Here is a 14,607-nt window from a genome sequence, read left to right as displayed (position 1 = left end):
AAAAGTGTGTTTCAGATCAGAAGCACACACACATACTGATGTTCTGTCTCTCTATAAACTCATGCAACAGCACAGTCATGTTGATGTGGACTCCAATCTCCAGATCACAATACATTATCTCAGGTCAGTATTGAACTATCTGCTTCACTTGACTACTTCTGCAACCTTGTAAAGATGTTGATTTTTACATGATATTCATTTTATTATGCTGTGTCCTTTGCTTTTTGATCAAGTTCATCGACTGCAGACATGAATTTCACACCTGTGGACAGCAATGTGACAGGAGCTGTGAACTACCTGGACAGGTTTCTTACAGCTCTTGGCAGGAATTTAACAGTTTTTGTCCTGGGCATCACCATCAACTTCATCAATGCCAACATGGTCCACACATTCAGCAAACATCATGTGTGTATTTCATTGAATCCGCTAGTTTTTAGAGTTAGGTAAGAAAGGTAAATAGGGTAGTACAATGTGTATGATGTGTATGAAACTGTGCAGCTCTCCCCTCTTTTCTTTTGCTTGCTTCTATTCTTTTTCTCACAAACAGGTGGGTTTGAAAAGTATATTAGTTTGAATTCAAGTTAATGTAAGAAGTGTCACATTGTTTTTGCTGTCAACATCGTGCTTTCTAACTCCTTTGCTACACTTTGTTTTCTAACTTGCATGTGTATTTTAAACAGAAAACTAGGACAGAACAAGGTTACTCCTTTAACTTAAACCACCTCATTCTGTCTGTTATATACTGTAATGGAGGTAGCAAAGAGGGAAAGTGATCTTTTATACTGTTTGACCTTCTCTTCCAGTGTGCATACAGTCTGTGTGATGAAGTAACTAAAGAAACATGACACGACCATGGTTGAATGTTAAAGGTGCAATGTGTAAGAATTCAAGTTGAATTTATACTCAAATAAGGGGCAGCATATCACCTTACAGCTGGTAACTGTAGCTGCCATAGCGGTTCTAATCAAGTCAAGGCACATGTACAATATGAATGTTAGTAAGACAGGTGGATTTTATGGGAAAGTATTGACTAACAGGTTTACAGATTGACAGGTGTTCATGTTCATTATAATACTGGAGTGTATTGAGTTGATGGACTACATTAGATTCATGTGGGAGGCTGTAAACTAAGGAATTATATATATAGGATATATATAAGGATATTGGTATATGGGTGCATATATGCACGTGCATTAAGAGTCAATTGAAATGTGTCGCAAACTTATTTAGTTGCATGATCTTGATCATTTTCGAGTTCTTTTTTACCGTTTTAAACTAAAATTCTTACACATTGCCCCTTTAATATTCAATGTATGCACAAAAAGCATGTTACTGTAAATTATTGTCTTTGTTATATAATCTATAAAATTTTCTTGATTATTCATTCCTATGTCATTCTGCAGAGCCTATACTGATATATGAAATGTCTGATTAGTAGTCTAAAATCCAAAATATTCAGTTTTCTAATATTTTACACAGCATAAAAAAAGCATGAGTTTACAATTATATGAGTTATGATAGGAAAAAGAAGAAAGCAACATATCCTCACATATCTACTATGTCACTAATCAATTAATGGAATAATCCCTTCAGCTTTAAAGCAGTTATGGATTTGTGTTATACTACAGTCTAACTCTAGATTTGTACAATTCAGATCTTCAAGTCGAACCCACGGTATATCCTTTTCATCCACCTGGTGTTCAACGACATGATTCAGCTGACAACCAGCATTTCCCTCTTCATCACCACCTACGCCTTCCAAACCATCTATGTCTACCACTGTTGTCTCTTCATGGTCCCGGCCATTATGACCACACAAAACAACCCTCTGAACATAGCTTTTATGGCAGCTGAGTGCTACATTGCGGTCTGCATTCCCCTCCGCTACAACAACTTATGTTCAGTCAAAAGAACATACATTGTAATTGGCATAATCTGGACATGTAGTTCATTTTCTGTCTTGCCGGATGTCTTCATCCTTTTTGCGACCGAACCTCTGGAGTTCATAAACTCAAGAGTGATGTGCTATAGGGATACAGTGTTTCGGAGCAAGTACAGTTTAAAGAAGAGGGATGCATCCCACATGTTGTTTCTGGTAGGGGTTTGGTTCACTCTGTTCTTCACTTACTTCAGAATTTTGTTTGTAGCCAAAGCTGCCAACACGGATGCTAAAAAGGCTAGAAACACTCTTCTCCTTCATGGCTTTCAGGTGCTGTTGTGTATGATGGTTTATGTGCAACCTATGCTACTTCAGGTTCTCAGATACTTCTTCCCGGGAAGGCTAAGTGCCATATACTTTGTTTTGTTTATCATAAACCAAATCCTCCCTCGCTTTGTAAGTCCTATTGTCTACGGGCTACGAGACAAAACTTTCAGGATGTACTTCAAAAGGTATCTCCTATGTACCATGAACGTCCATCCTAAGACAACACTGACAATGCTTTCTTAAAATAGCTCTCAAAAATATTTATTTTGCTGCATCAAAATAACGAATGAATGCTGAAACTAATAAAAAAAAACGATGAACCAATTTTGAGAAATCACAAAGCTTCTCTGTAACTAAGCTGTCAACGGCTGTTGTTCTGGTCAATTTACAGCAGCCTCACAAGGCAATGTGACATGAGTATGAAAATAGACAATATGTTTTTTTTAGGGCAAATACCAATACTGATTATTTGAAATCAAGGAGACTGAAAACTGATATTAATTCACAGTAACCACCAAACTCTTTGTGTCAAAATTTCAAACAACCAGTGAGAAAAATCACTGATACCAATCTGCATAATTGCTGAATATCGGCCCGATAATCAACCAGGGCCGATAACTGGTCTACCCCTAGACTTAAGCACATATCAAATCATTAAGTGTAACTTGGCATAGCCATCCCAACCTGTCCTGTTTAAAGCAGCTGAGCTGCAGTATAATGAAATATTATTGTTGGTGAGCTAAACTGGGACTGGCTAAAGAAACCCATCTGAAATAAACCAGAGGGGCTGTTTCAAATGGGTTATTGTCTCCTAACATATCCCACAAGGTTCTTCACTTTATTTGCAATAATAACATTGGTCATGATGCAACAAAACTTAATTTTCACTTTTAGTTGGTAAACTCACTCATGCACTGCTCAGTCCCAGTAATTCACTTGACTTTTTCATCTGATATTTGCAAAGACAAGGGTTTGGTGTAAGTTGGAAGAATTTGGGCCATCCTTATACAAGAAGGCCAACATTTCTTGTCCATGTTAGTTTAGAAACAGTATAATAAAATTAGCTTTAAATATCACTATATAGAACAAGACAGATCACAACACATCTCATATTGTGATTAATTTAGTTGATGATGAAGTGAGCTGTATGTGACCTGATATAAATATACTCATGGTAGAGCAGACCGTTTTGGGCTCTTTTGTTTTTTGTTTCTTTTTTGGTATTGTACCTTGCCTGATAATATAAAATCTCCAGATATGTGTGTGTTAAGACACTTCCTCTATGTCCAGAAACTTTTTTTTCCTCCCAATGATGCCTCAGCTGCAATCGTATCCCTTTCAGTAGCTTTATAATCCAGCCTTGAACTGCAGTGTCTTTTTGGAGACTTTGTAAAATAAATCAATATCGATAAATCTAACACTGGATGCCTTTTGTGATCAATTATCCAGTTGTTGGCTTTGAAAACAGTTGTTGTTATTAGCTGTCAACTGACAAACTACTTTTGCTGAAAGAAACACTCCTAAAATATATTTTATTACCACATGACAAGTTAAAGATGAAGTTCTGGTCCAAAACTGAGCTACTACCATGCATCCTGGCCAAGGAACTTGCTGCTGTGGCGCTAATGTTAGCTGGGCTAGCTTGCTGTGTAGTAGGGACAGAGTTAATCGCACTAGGAGAAGTCTCTTAGGATTTGGGAATCCCGGCACTGACTCTGTGTAAATATTCTGTATGTACAGTTATACAGTTATAACAGTATAAATGTGTGTTTCATCACCGATCAAGACTCTTGGTAGTTGTTAGTATGGGGGGGTGGGGGGAGTAATAATGGCTGCAGTGCGCACCCAGCATAATGTACTGCCCTAATATTTAGCATTACTAACGCTAATGTTTATTAGCTAATGTTAGCAACATTAACATTTCCTAGCTAATGTTGCAGATGATTCGAACAACAGGGGTGTTGTGGCTGCTCCTGCAGCATACCAACACGCACACAGGCCGTTGAAATGTTTGATATTTTTCAGAGCAATAATATTCAAGCAGAGATGTCTAAATAGGCAAACTACAAAAGGCTGAGAAAAATAACGTAACTTTTGTTTCAGAGTTGAAGTATATGGCCCTCAAGACATTTGAAAATTGAAAAATGTATTTTCAGATGTAAAAAAAATATTTAATGTATTTGTTATGGTTATTTAGGTTGACAGATTATTTTGAGCACTTATTTTTTGGCAAAAAATTGTTATTCATAAACCTTTGTTTATTACTGAGCCCATCCATCAGACCCCATGTCACCTACAACAATGCTGAACACCAGCACTCTTTTTTAAATCTTAAATTGAGTTTGCACAGATCCTGTCCAGATCAATTAGTCCAATCATCTATGGCATAAGAGACATATAACTCATAATTATATGAGTTACAATGATAGGAAAAAGGGCTGGGAATCAAACCTCAGAACTATTTTGTGACCGACCAAAATGTGCAGTGAATCACAAATCGCTGATAACAGACGGCATTGACTGCTTGCTCATATTCTTGATTGTTATTTGCTCATTCTTATAAGTTATTCAAATGGATTTGGTTTAGATCATGTTTTACAGACACAGGCTTGTTTCTGGTATACTCAAATCAGTTCAATGCAACATGATAACTCAGATAATGTGTTGTTATTTGGCACCATTATAACCTTTTTCTAAAACAATAGGCTACGCAGCTCTGGGCAAAATATCAACATGATTCAGCTCAGAGATATGAAATTCCTTTTGTTGTAAGTTTTCTGGTTATGTGTTGAAATAATATTTATCTTTTTAATGTACCTTTGGTATTTCTGTATGAATTTCTCAGATGAAAATGTTATATTGATGATTACAGCTCAATCACAAAACGTCACCCATGTATGGACTTTCAAACGTGTCAATGCTGTGTTTGTACATGAGGCCTCTGCTTTGAAGTTTTCAGCGTTCATCATAGTGCAAATGCAGATTTGCATCTTCTTAAAAATTTACATTTGTGTTTACACAAAACAAAAACAATAAAAGTTAAAGATGATTAAATGTATGAACACACACACACACACACACACACACACACACACGTTCTACCCATGCACGGTCACCTCAACATGCATTCACACACCAGAGATTATCTGTCACAGCATCACATATAAACTCTGAGATTGTTTTCAGACATACTGTTGGTGTCCTGGTCTAAACGCATTAACTCAGGTAAGTTCCACCTGCAGGAAACTACGTGATACTTTGAACTGTGTTCTGAATGGACTGATATTTTATTAGTATGATAGAAGTTGAATGTGAATCTTTTTTACCTGCTGACTTTTTATATTTTCATTTCCCAGACTAACATTTTTACATTTGTTTTTTGGGACCCTGATGAAGACTGAGTGTCGAACCAAGTTGTCTTTTTTAATGACTGGCCTTTAAATTATTCAGCCATGATAACAGAGGCTTTTAAATATTTCCTTTCTTGTTTGATACACTTTATTATATTAGGAAAGCCTGGATTGTCTCTGGTTTTTGAAGAACTATTTTAAATCTGTTCAGGGCAAAAATGTTTCTTCTGAACTGAAACATGGACAGTTTGAAAGACATGACTCTTTAACACTGAGACTTTGAGGGTTTGAAAGCCTTCAGACTTCATGAAATTAGGTCATCTTTTGTTTTTTAATTTTCAAATAGCGCTCTGATCCTCTGACTGAACTGATTTCAGTAACTTTGTTCTCATGTTGTTACTGAGAGGCCTCATGCTGGATTATCCTGAAACAGGTTGACCTCATAACACCAGTTCTAACAGTGTCAAGTTCCTTTAAATCATCTGGACTTTCTTTTTTTTTTTAATCTATTTACATTTGATGAGTGCTGTAACACAGCCCATAACTTTAAAGACATTGCCAGATGTAAGTATATTGTTTAAGCTTTTGATATAATATTATGAAGCACAAATACATAATGAGCTAAAACAAGTTTTATGAACCTTTTAGAACTAGAAGTAAATGCTATTATAAACGTATCACCCATCCTATCTTTGTCTCCGTGTCCCTGTCTTTGTTGTAGATGTAAATATATGTTAATGAATCAGTTCATGATGATTGTTTAAGACACTAATCCACCAGTTAGTGCTGACACTATTCAAGATTGTGAAATTCATGAACAAATATAAGTAGGCTCCAGGTTATCATGTAACTTAGTGTATAATATTATTCTGTATTCAGTGCAAATAACTACATTTTAGCATCATTATCATCCTCAGATTTATCTTATGTTTTGATTTACTGTAAGGCTGGCTCTTAATATTTAATTATGTAGGTAGGTATTTACAAAGAAAAAAAGAAGAAAAAAAAGAGAAGACCAACGTAAAGACTTACAAGTTTGTGATAATTACTAATTATAATGTGTACTGGTGGTGTCTTGCGGTCATTTCTTCTGAATTAATTTTGCTTTTGTGTAAATTTGACAAAACATCTAAAAACTATCATAAGGTATTTGCTCTACCTTATTTTAGTTTAACTGTTTCTGATCTTCAGAAAGTTCTCCACAAAATGAAGTGTTAAAATCAGTGTTGTCTCATAAGGCCATTTGTTATAATCTATAATCGCTGCAAATATTTACTTTGAACTGAAAGTCTTGATCATTCTTTTCTCCTCAGCTTTCAAGAGATGAATGTCTCATCTGCCAACGTGACGGTGGTTTTACAGTATCGAGACTCCTTCACTAAAGCTGTGACCAAGAATGTGATCGTTGTGGTTCTCGGGATCTCCATCAACTACGTCAATGCAGGCCTCATTCACACCTTCAGCAAACATCAGGTCGAGTATTCCTCCACTTCAGTAATTCTGCCTTGCATAGAGCTCGTGTTAGCAGATGTATTGTTAGGTGGAACCACCATTAAATATGTTGCTTTGTTTTTTCCTGATCAGGAGAAAATGATGATGTTTTCTTATGATAATATTCAGTTTTAGAGTTGTTACATCTGGAAGTCGCCTAACCTGAAAAGCTTGTGACCATTTTTCTGTCTATTGTTCATTGTCTATTGTTCATTGATTGGTCAGTTATTTTTTCAATTAGCTGTCAATGGACCCAACATCAGATTTTAACGAACCACCACAAAATGGAAACGTGTTCAGCAAATCAGAAGTCTGAGCTGGGGAACAGATGCAGCAAACAAGCTGAACTATATATGACTCTTTCATCAATATAACATACAGTACTGTGCAAAAGTTGAAAAAATGCTGTAAACTAAGAATGCTTTCAAAAATGGAAGTGTTAATAGTTTATTTTCATCAATTAACAAAATGCAGTGAATGAACAGAAGAGAAATCTAAATCAAGTCAATATTTGGTGCGACCACCCTTTGCCTTCAAAACAGCATCAATTCTTCTAGGTACACTTGGACAGTTTTTGAAGGAACTCGACTGGTAGGTTGTTCCAAACATCTTGGAGAACTAACCACAGATCTTCTGTGGATGTAGGCTTCCTCAAATCCTTGTCTCTTCGTGTAATCCCAGACAGACTCGATGATGTTGAGATCAGGGTTCTGTGGGGGCCATACCATCACTTCCAGGACTTCTTGTTCTTCTTTACGCTGAAGATAGTTCTCAATGACATTGGCTGTGTGTTTGGGGTCGTTGTCCTGCTGCAGAATAAATTTGGGGTCAATCATACGCCTCCCTGATGGTATTGCATGATGGATCTGCCTGTATTTCTCAGCATTGAGGACACCCTTAATCCTGACCAAATTCCCAACTCCATTTGAAGAAATGCAGCCCCAAACTTGCAAGGAACCTCCACCATGCTTCACTGTTGCCTGCAGACATTCATTATTGTACCGCTCTCCAGCCCTTTGGCGAACAAACTGACTTCTGCTACAGCCAAATATTTCAAATTCTGACTCATCAGTCCAGAGCACCTGCTGCCATTATTCTGCACCCCAGTTCACTATGTTTTCGTGCATAGTTGAGTCGCTTGGCTTTGTTTCCATGTTGGAGGTGTAGCTTTTTGGCTGCAACTCTTCCATGAAGACCACTTCTGGCCAGACTTCTCCAGACAGTAGATGGGTGTACTTGCGTCCCACTGGTTTCTGCTAGTTCTGAGCTGTTTCCTTGGCCGACCACTGCATCTACGATCCTCAACGTTGCCCATTTCTTTGTGCTTCTTCAAAAGAGCTTGAACAGCACATCTTGAAACCCCAGTCTGCTTGGAAATCTTTGTATGGGAGAGACCTTGCTGATGCAGTATAACTACCTTGTGTCTTGTCGCTGTGCTCAGTCTTGCCATGGTGTAAGACCTGTGACATGAAACTGTCTTCCACAACCTCACCTTGGTAGCAGAGTTTGGCTGTTCCTCACCCAGTTTTTGGCCTCCTACACAGCTGTTTCTGTTTCAGTTAATGACTGTGTTTCAACCTACATGTGAAATTGATGATCATTAACACCTGTTTGGTATAATTGGTTGATCATACACCTGACTATAATCCTACAAACAAAATGACAGTCAACCCTGACTTTGTGCAGGTGTACCTATAAGAATTGATGCTGGTTTGAAGGCAAAGGGTAGTAACAGCAAATATTGATTTGATTTAGATTGTTCTTTTGTTCGCTCACTTTGCATTTTGTAAATTGATAAAAAATAAACAATTATTATTTATACTTTGAAAGCATTCTTAGTTTACAGCATTTTTTCACACCTGCCTAAAACTTTCGCACAGTACTGTATATATCATTTAGAGTGAGCAAAGATAGGCAGCGGTTGATTGTAAATGATAGACTTACGACTGGCAAACACTGTTTTTGAGACCCAATGAGAATATGATGTCCCCCTTAAAAGCTGAGTGCTCTGACCTAAAAACTTTTTTCTCACAACCTGTCTGCTTTTGTTCCCACCCTCCAGATCTTCTACACGAATCCTCGGTATATACTTTTCATTCACCTGGTGGTCAACGACATGATCCAAGTGACCCTGACCGTCATGCTGTTTGTCATCAGCTACACCATCTACAAAATAAATGTCTCTGTCTGTTGCGTCTTCATCCTGCTTATTGTTTTCACCACTGAAAACACTCCTCTGAACCTGGCTTGCATGGCGGTCGAGTGTTACATAGCCATCTGCATCCCCCTTCGGCACATGCAGATCTGCACCGTCAAGAGAACGTTAATGCTGATTGGTTTAATCTGGACGACAACCATGTTTTCTGGTCTGTCTGATCTCTTCATCACTTTGGCCACACAGCCACCGCACTTCTTTTATTCTCGAGTGTTCTGCCTCAGAAACAATGTCTTCCCACATCCCATCATCACCAAGAAGAGGGACAACACATATTTAGTATTTCTAGTTATAGTTTGGATCACCATCTTTTACACTTACTTCAAGATCCTCTTCACTGCAAAAACAGCTAGCAAAAATGCAAAGAAAGCCAGAAACACAATCTTCCTCCATGGGTTTCAGCTGCTGCTTTGTATGGCTTCATATGCGACCCCCAAGTTCAAAGATGTTCTGCAGCAATGGTTCCCGAAGAATTTTACAGACTCCCTCTTCGCCATCTATATTGCAGTACAGATGCTCCCACGATCTATCAGTCCATTTATCTATGGCCTACGAGACAATACTTTCAGGAAGTACCTGAAAAGGCATCTGTTGTGTAGTGAGCACTAATGCAACAACAAACCAGGGTGATACTGGTAAAACTTTTGTCAACCACAGTAACAAGTAAACTCCTCAGTCTCTGCAGCTTACCCAGTGTTTTCTTTACCAATGAGATCTGAAAATAAACCAAAGATACTGAAAATAAGACAAGAAAAAAAATCAAATACCCCAAATATAACATAATATAACAGTTGTGTGTCTGGCTAAATCAGGGTTACGATCAAAAGAGCCAATTTTGCCCCCGTCCCTCGCCAAAAAAATATGTCTGGAGCCGCAAAACATATTTGTGTCTCATAATGAAGGTAACACGGCCAAGAAAGTCTAAATTAGCCTATCAAGATTATTAATCAGCCTCAATGAGCATTCATTTATAATTCCACATGATGTGGCAACTCTGCAGTGGGCTACTTATGCTTACATTATAAGGTATTTGAATTTTGCATTTCCATTTCAATGATGCCATGTTCTGGTGCATTTATGAAATAGAAGAACTAATAGAGTAGCAATACAGAACTATATGTGCAGACCTACTTAAGTCCTCCCTGTGTTTGTGAAAATGTACAAAATAAAAAGTAGCCTCATTTGATAATAAATAAAACACATAGTGGCAGACAGTAAAAGTAAAAAAAAAAAACAAAGGACAGTTTAAATTTATTTTAGTCCATTTCAGTGTGAGTTAATCCTTCTTTTTTATCCTTGGCCACATACAGCAATCAACCCTCGGGCTTGAGCATAAAACACAATGTGTTAACTCAGGATCATTCAATTAATCACAACTTGATAGAACAGATACAATTCTGTGTGTAGGCTACGCATTTTTACTTTAGGAGAATGCAAGAATCACTGTAGGCCTAAAGCAGTGATGATGATAAAATATAAATATATATATATATATATATATATATATATATATATATATATATATATATATATATATATATATATATATAGATGTATATACATACATATACATATGCATATACATACATGTATATATACATATACATATACATATATATGTGTATATATATGTATATATACATATACATATACATATATGTGTGTGTATATATATATATATATATATATATATATATATATATATATATAGATTTTATTCATTTTCATGTAAAATGTCAAAGCCATAGGGAGCCAAAGAGGGGCAAAAGAGCCGCATGTGGCTCCAGAGCCGTAGGTGCAGACCCCTGGTCTAGCTCTACCAAAAAAGTGTGTTTCAGATCAGAAGCACACACACATACTGATGTTCTGTGTCTCTATAAACTCATGCAACAGCACAGTCATGTTGATGTGGACTCCAATCTCCAGATCACAATACATTATCTCAGGTCAGTATTGAACTATCTGCTTCACTTGACTACTTCTGCAACCTTGTAAAGGTGTTGATTTTTACATGATATTCATTTTACTATGCTGTGTCCTTTGCTTTTTAATCAAGTTCATCGACTGCAGACATGAATTTCACACCTGTGGACAGCAATGTGACAGGAGCTGCGAACTACCTGGACAGGTTTCTTACAGCTCTTGGCAGGAATTTAACAGTTTTTGTCCTGGGCATCACCATCAACTTCATCAATGCCAACATGGTCCACACATTCAGCAAACATCATGTGTGTATTTCATTGAATCCGCTAGTTTTTAGAGTTAGGTAAGAAAGGTAAAGAGGGTAGTACAATGTGTATGATGTGTATGAAACTGTGCAGCTCTCCCCTCTTTTCTTTTGCTTGCTTCTATTCTCTTTCTCACAAACAGGTGGGTTTGAAAAGTATATTAGTTTGAATTCAAGTTAATGTAAGAAGTGTCACATTGTTTTTGCTGTCAACATCGTGCTTTCTAACTCCTTTGCCCCACTTTGTTTTCTAACTTGCATGTGTATTTTAAACAGAAAACTAGACCAGAACAAGGTTACTCCTTTAACTTAAACCACCTCATTCTGTCTGTTATATACTGTAATGGAGGTAGCAAAGAGGGAAAGTGATCTTTTATACTGTTTGACATTCTCTTCCAGTGTGCATACAGTCTGTGTGATGAAGTAACTAAAGAAACATGAAACCGACCATGGTTGAATGTTGAAGGTGCAATGTGTAAGAATTCAAGTTGAATTTATATTCAAATAAGGGGCAGCATATCACCTTACAGCTGGTAACTGTAGCTGCCATAGCGGTTCTAAGGTGGATTATATGGGAAAGTATTGACTAACAGGCTTACAGATTGACAGGTGTTTACGTTCATTATAATACTGGAGTGTATTGAGTTGATGGACTACATTAGATTCATGTGGGAGGCTGTAAACTAAGGAATTATATATATAGGATATATATAAGGATATTGGTATATGGGTGCATATATGCACGTGCATTAAGAGTCAATTGAAATGTGTCGCAAACTCATTTAGTTTTAAACTAAAATTCTTACACATTGCCCCTTTAATATTCAATGTATGCACAAAAAGTATGTTACTGTAAATTATTGTCTTTGTTATATAATCTATAAAATTTTCTTGATTATTCATTCCTATGTCATTCTGCAGAGCCCATACTGATATATGAAATGTCTGATTAGTAGTCTAAAATCCAAAATATTCAGTTTTCTAATATTTTACACAGCATAAAAAAAGCATGAGTTAACAATTATACGAGTTATGATAGGAAAAAGAAGAAAGCAACATATCCTCACATATCTACTATGTCACTAATCAATTAATGGAATAATCCCTTCAGCTTTAAAGCAGTTATGGATTTGTGTTATACTACAGTCTAACTCTAGATTTGTACAATTCAGATCTTCAAGTCGAACCCACGCTATATCCTTTTCATCCACCTGGTGTTCAACGACATGATTCAGCTGACAACCAGCATTTCCCTCTTCATCACCAGCTACGCCTTCCAAACCATCTATGTCTACCACTGTTGTCTCTTCGTGGTCCCGGCCATTATGACCACACAAAACACCCCTCTGAACATAGCTTTTATGGCAGCTGAGTGCTACATTGCTGTCTGCATTCCCCTCCGCTACAACAACTTATGTTCAGTCAAAAGAACATACATTGTAATTGGCATAATCTGGACATGTAGTTCATTTTCTGTCTTGCCGGATGTCTTCATCCTTTTTGCGACCGAACCTCTGGAGTTCATAAACTCAAGAGTGATGTGCTATAGGGATACAGTGTTTCGGAGCAAGTACAGTTTAAAGAAGAGGGATGCATCCCACATGTTGTTTCTGGTAGGGGTTTGGTTCACTCTGTTCTTCACTTACTTCAGAATTTTGTTTGTAGCCAAAGCTGCCAACACGGATGCTAAAAAGGCTAGAAACACTCTTCTCCTTCATGGCTTTCAGGTGCTGTTGTGTATGATGGTTTATGTGCAACCTATGCTACTTCAGGTTCTCAGATACTTCTTCCCGGGAAGGCTAAGTGCCATATACTTTGTTTTGTTTATCATAAACCAAATCCTCCCTCGCTTTGTAAGTCCTATTGTCTACGGGCTACGAGACAAAACTTTCAGGATGTACTTCAAAAGGTATCTCCTATGTACCATGAACGTCCATCCTAAGACAACACTGACAATGCTTTCTTAAAATAGCTCTCAAAAATATTTATTTTGCTGCATCAAAATAACGAATGAATGCTGAAACTAATAAAAAAAACGATGAACCAATTTTGAGAAATCACAAAGCTTCTCTGTAACTAAGCTGTCAACGGCTGTTGTTCTGGTCAATTTACAGCAGCCTCACAAGGCAATGTGACATGAGTATGAAAATAGACAATATGTTTTTTTTAGGGCAAATACCAATACTGCTTATTTGAAATCAAGGAGACTGAAAACTGATATTAATTCACAGTAACCATCAAACTCTTTGTTTCAAAATTTCAACAACCAGTGAGAAAAATCACTGATACCAATCTGCATAATTGCTGAATATCGGCCCGATAATCAACCAGGGCCGATAACTGGTCTACCCCTAGACTTGAGCACATATCAAATCATTAAGTGTAACTTGGCGTAGCCATCCCAACCTGTCCTGTTTAAAGCAGCTGAGCTGCAGTATAATGAAAAATTATTGTTGGTGAGCTAAACTGGGACTGGCTAAAGAAACCCATCTGAAATAAACTAGAGGGGCTGTTTCAAATGGGTTATTGTCTCCTAACATATCCCACAAGGTTCTTCACTTTATTTGCAATAATAACATTGGTCATGATGCAACAAAACTTAATTTTCACTTTAAGTTGGTAAACTCACTCATGCACTGCTCAGTCCCAGTAATTCACTTGACTTTTTCATCTGATATTTGCAAAGACAAGGGTTTGGTGTAAGTTGGAAGAATTTGGGCCATCCTTATACAAGAAGGCCAACATTTCTTGTCCATGTTAGTTTAGAAACAGTATAATAAAATTAGCTTTAAATATCACTATATAGAACAAGACAGATCACAACACATCTCATATTGTGATTAATTTAGTTGATGATGAAGTGAGCTGTATGTGACCTGATATAAATATACTCATGGTAGAGCAGACCGTTTTGGGCTCTTTTGTTTTTTGTTTCTTTTTTGGTATTGTACCTTGCCTGATAATATAAAATCTCCAGATATGTGTGTGTTAAGACACTTCCTCTATGTCCAGAAACTTTTTTTCCTCCCAACTGCAATCGTATCCCTTTCAGTAGCTTTATAATCCAGCCTTGAACTGCAGTGTCTTTTTGGAGACTTTGTAAAATAAATCAATATCG

General features: G+C 37.0%; 3 protein-coding genes across 3 annotated transcripts; all 3 read left to right on the top strand.

Moving 5' to 3' along the window:
• The first annotated feature begins 249 nt into the window (after window positions 1-249).
• Window positions 250-2,449, top strand: LOC140997631 (odorant receptor 131-2-like). The gene is made up of 2 exons (XM_073467587.1): window positions 250-405; window positions 1,655-2,449. The coding sequence occupies exons 1-2, from the start codon at window positions 250-252 to the stop codon at window positions 2,447-2,449; spliced, it is 951 nt and encodes a 316-aa protein (XP_073323688.1).
• A 4,430-nt stretch (window positions 2,450-6,879) lies between these two features.
• Window positions 6,880-9,871, top strand: LOC140997630 (odorant receptor 131-2-like). The gene is made up of 2 exons (XM_073467586.1): window positions 6,880-7,029; window positions 9,110-9,871. Exons 1-2 carry the CDS (start codon window positions 6,880-6,882, stop codon window positions 9,869-9,871), a joined length of 912 nt encoding a protein of 303 aa, XP_073323687.1.
• Window positions 9,872-11,334: 1,463 nt separating this feature from the next.
• On the top strand, window positions 11,335-13,456 carry LOC140997629 (odorant receptor 131-2-like). The gene is made up of 2 exons (XM_073467585.1): window positions 11,335-11,490; window positions 12,662-13,456. Exons 1-2 carry the CDS (start codon window positions 11,335-11,337, stop codon window positions 13,454-13,456), a joined length of 951 nt encoding a protein of 316 aa, XP_073323686.1.
• Window positions 13,457-14,607: the final 1,151 nt, after the last annotated feature.

This window comes from Pagrus major, chromosome 6, assembly GCF_040436345.1.
Source record: "Pagrus major chromosome 6, Pma_NU_1.0".
NCBI classification, from domain to species: domain Eukaryota; kingdom Metazoa; phylum Chordata; class Actinopteri; order Spariformes; family Sparidae; genus Pagrus; species Pagrus major.
The sequence above is the reverse complement of the archived record's forward strand: the minus strand, read 5'-3'. Positions and strand labels throughout refer to the sequence as shown.

What these genes read in the sequence shown, in the direction of transcription:
- LOC140997629 (XM_073467585.1), top strand. Translation starts at nt 11,335, where the DNA reads ATGAATTTCACACCTGTGGACAGCAATGTGACAGGAGCTGCGAACTAC. An exon ending in ACACATTCAGCAAACATCAT is followed by an intron (nt 11,491 to 12,661) that starts GTGTGTATTTCA and finishes TGTACAATTCAG; the next exon opens with ATCTTCAAGTCGAACCCACG.
- LOC140997630 (XM_073467586.1), top strand. Translation starts at nt 6,880, where the DNA reads ATGAATGTCTCATCTGCCAACGTGACGGTGGTTTTACAGTATCGAGAC. An exon ending in ACACCTTCAGCAAACATCAG is followed by an intron (nt 7,030 to 9,109) that starts GTCGAGTATTCC and finishes CCCACCCTCCAG; the next exon opens with ATCTTCTACACGAATCCTCG.
- LOC140997631 (XM_073467587.1), top strand. Translation starts at nt 250, where the DNA reads ATGAATTTCACACCTGTGGACAGCAATGTGACAGGAGCTGTGAACTAC. An exon ending in ACACATTCAGCAAACATCAT is followed by an intron (nt 406 to 1,654) that starts GTGTGTATTTCA and finishes TGTACAATTCAG; the next exon opens with ATCTTCAAGTCGAACCCACG.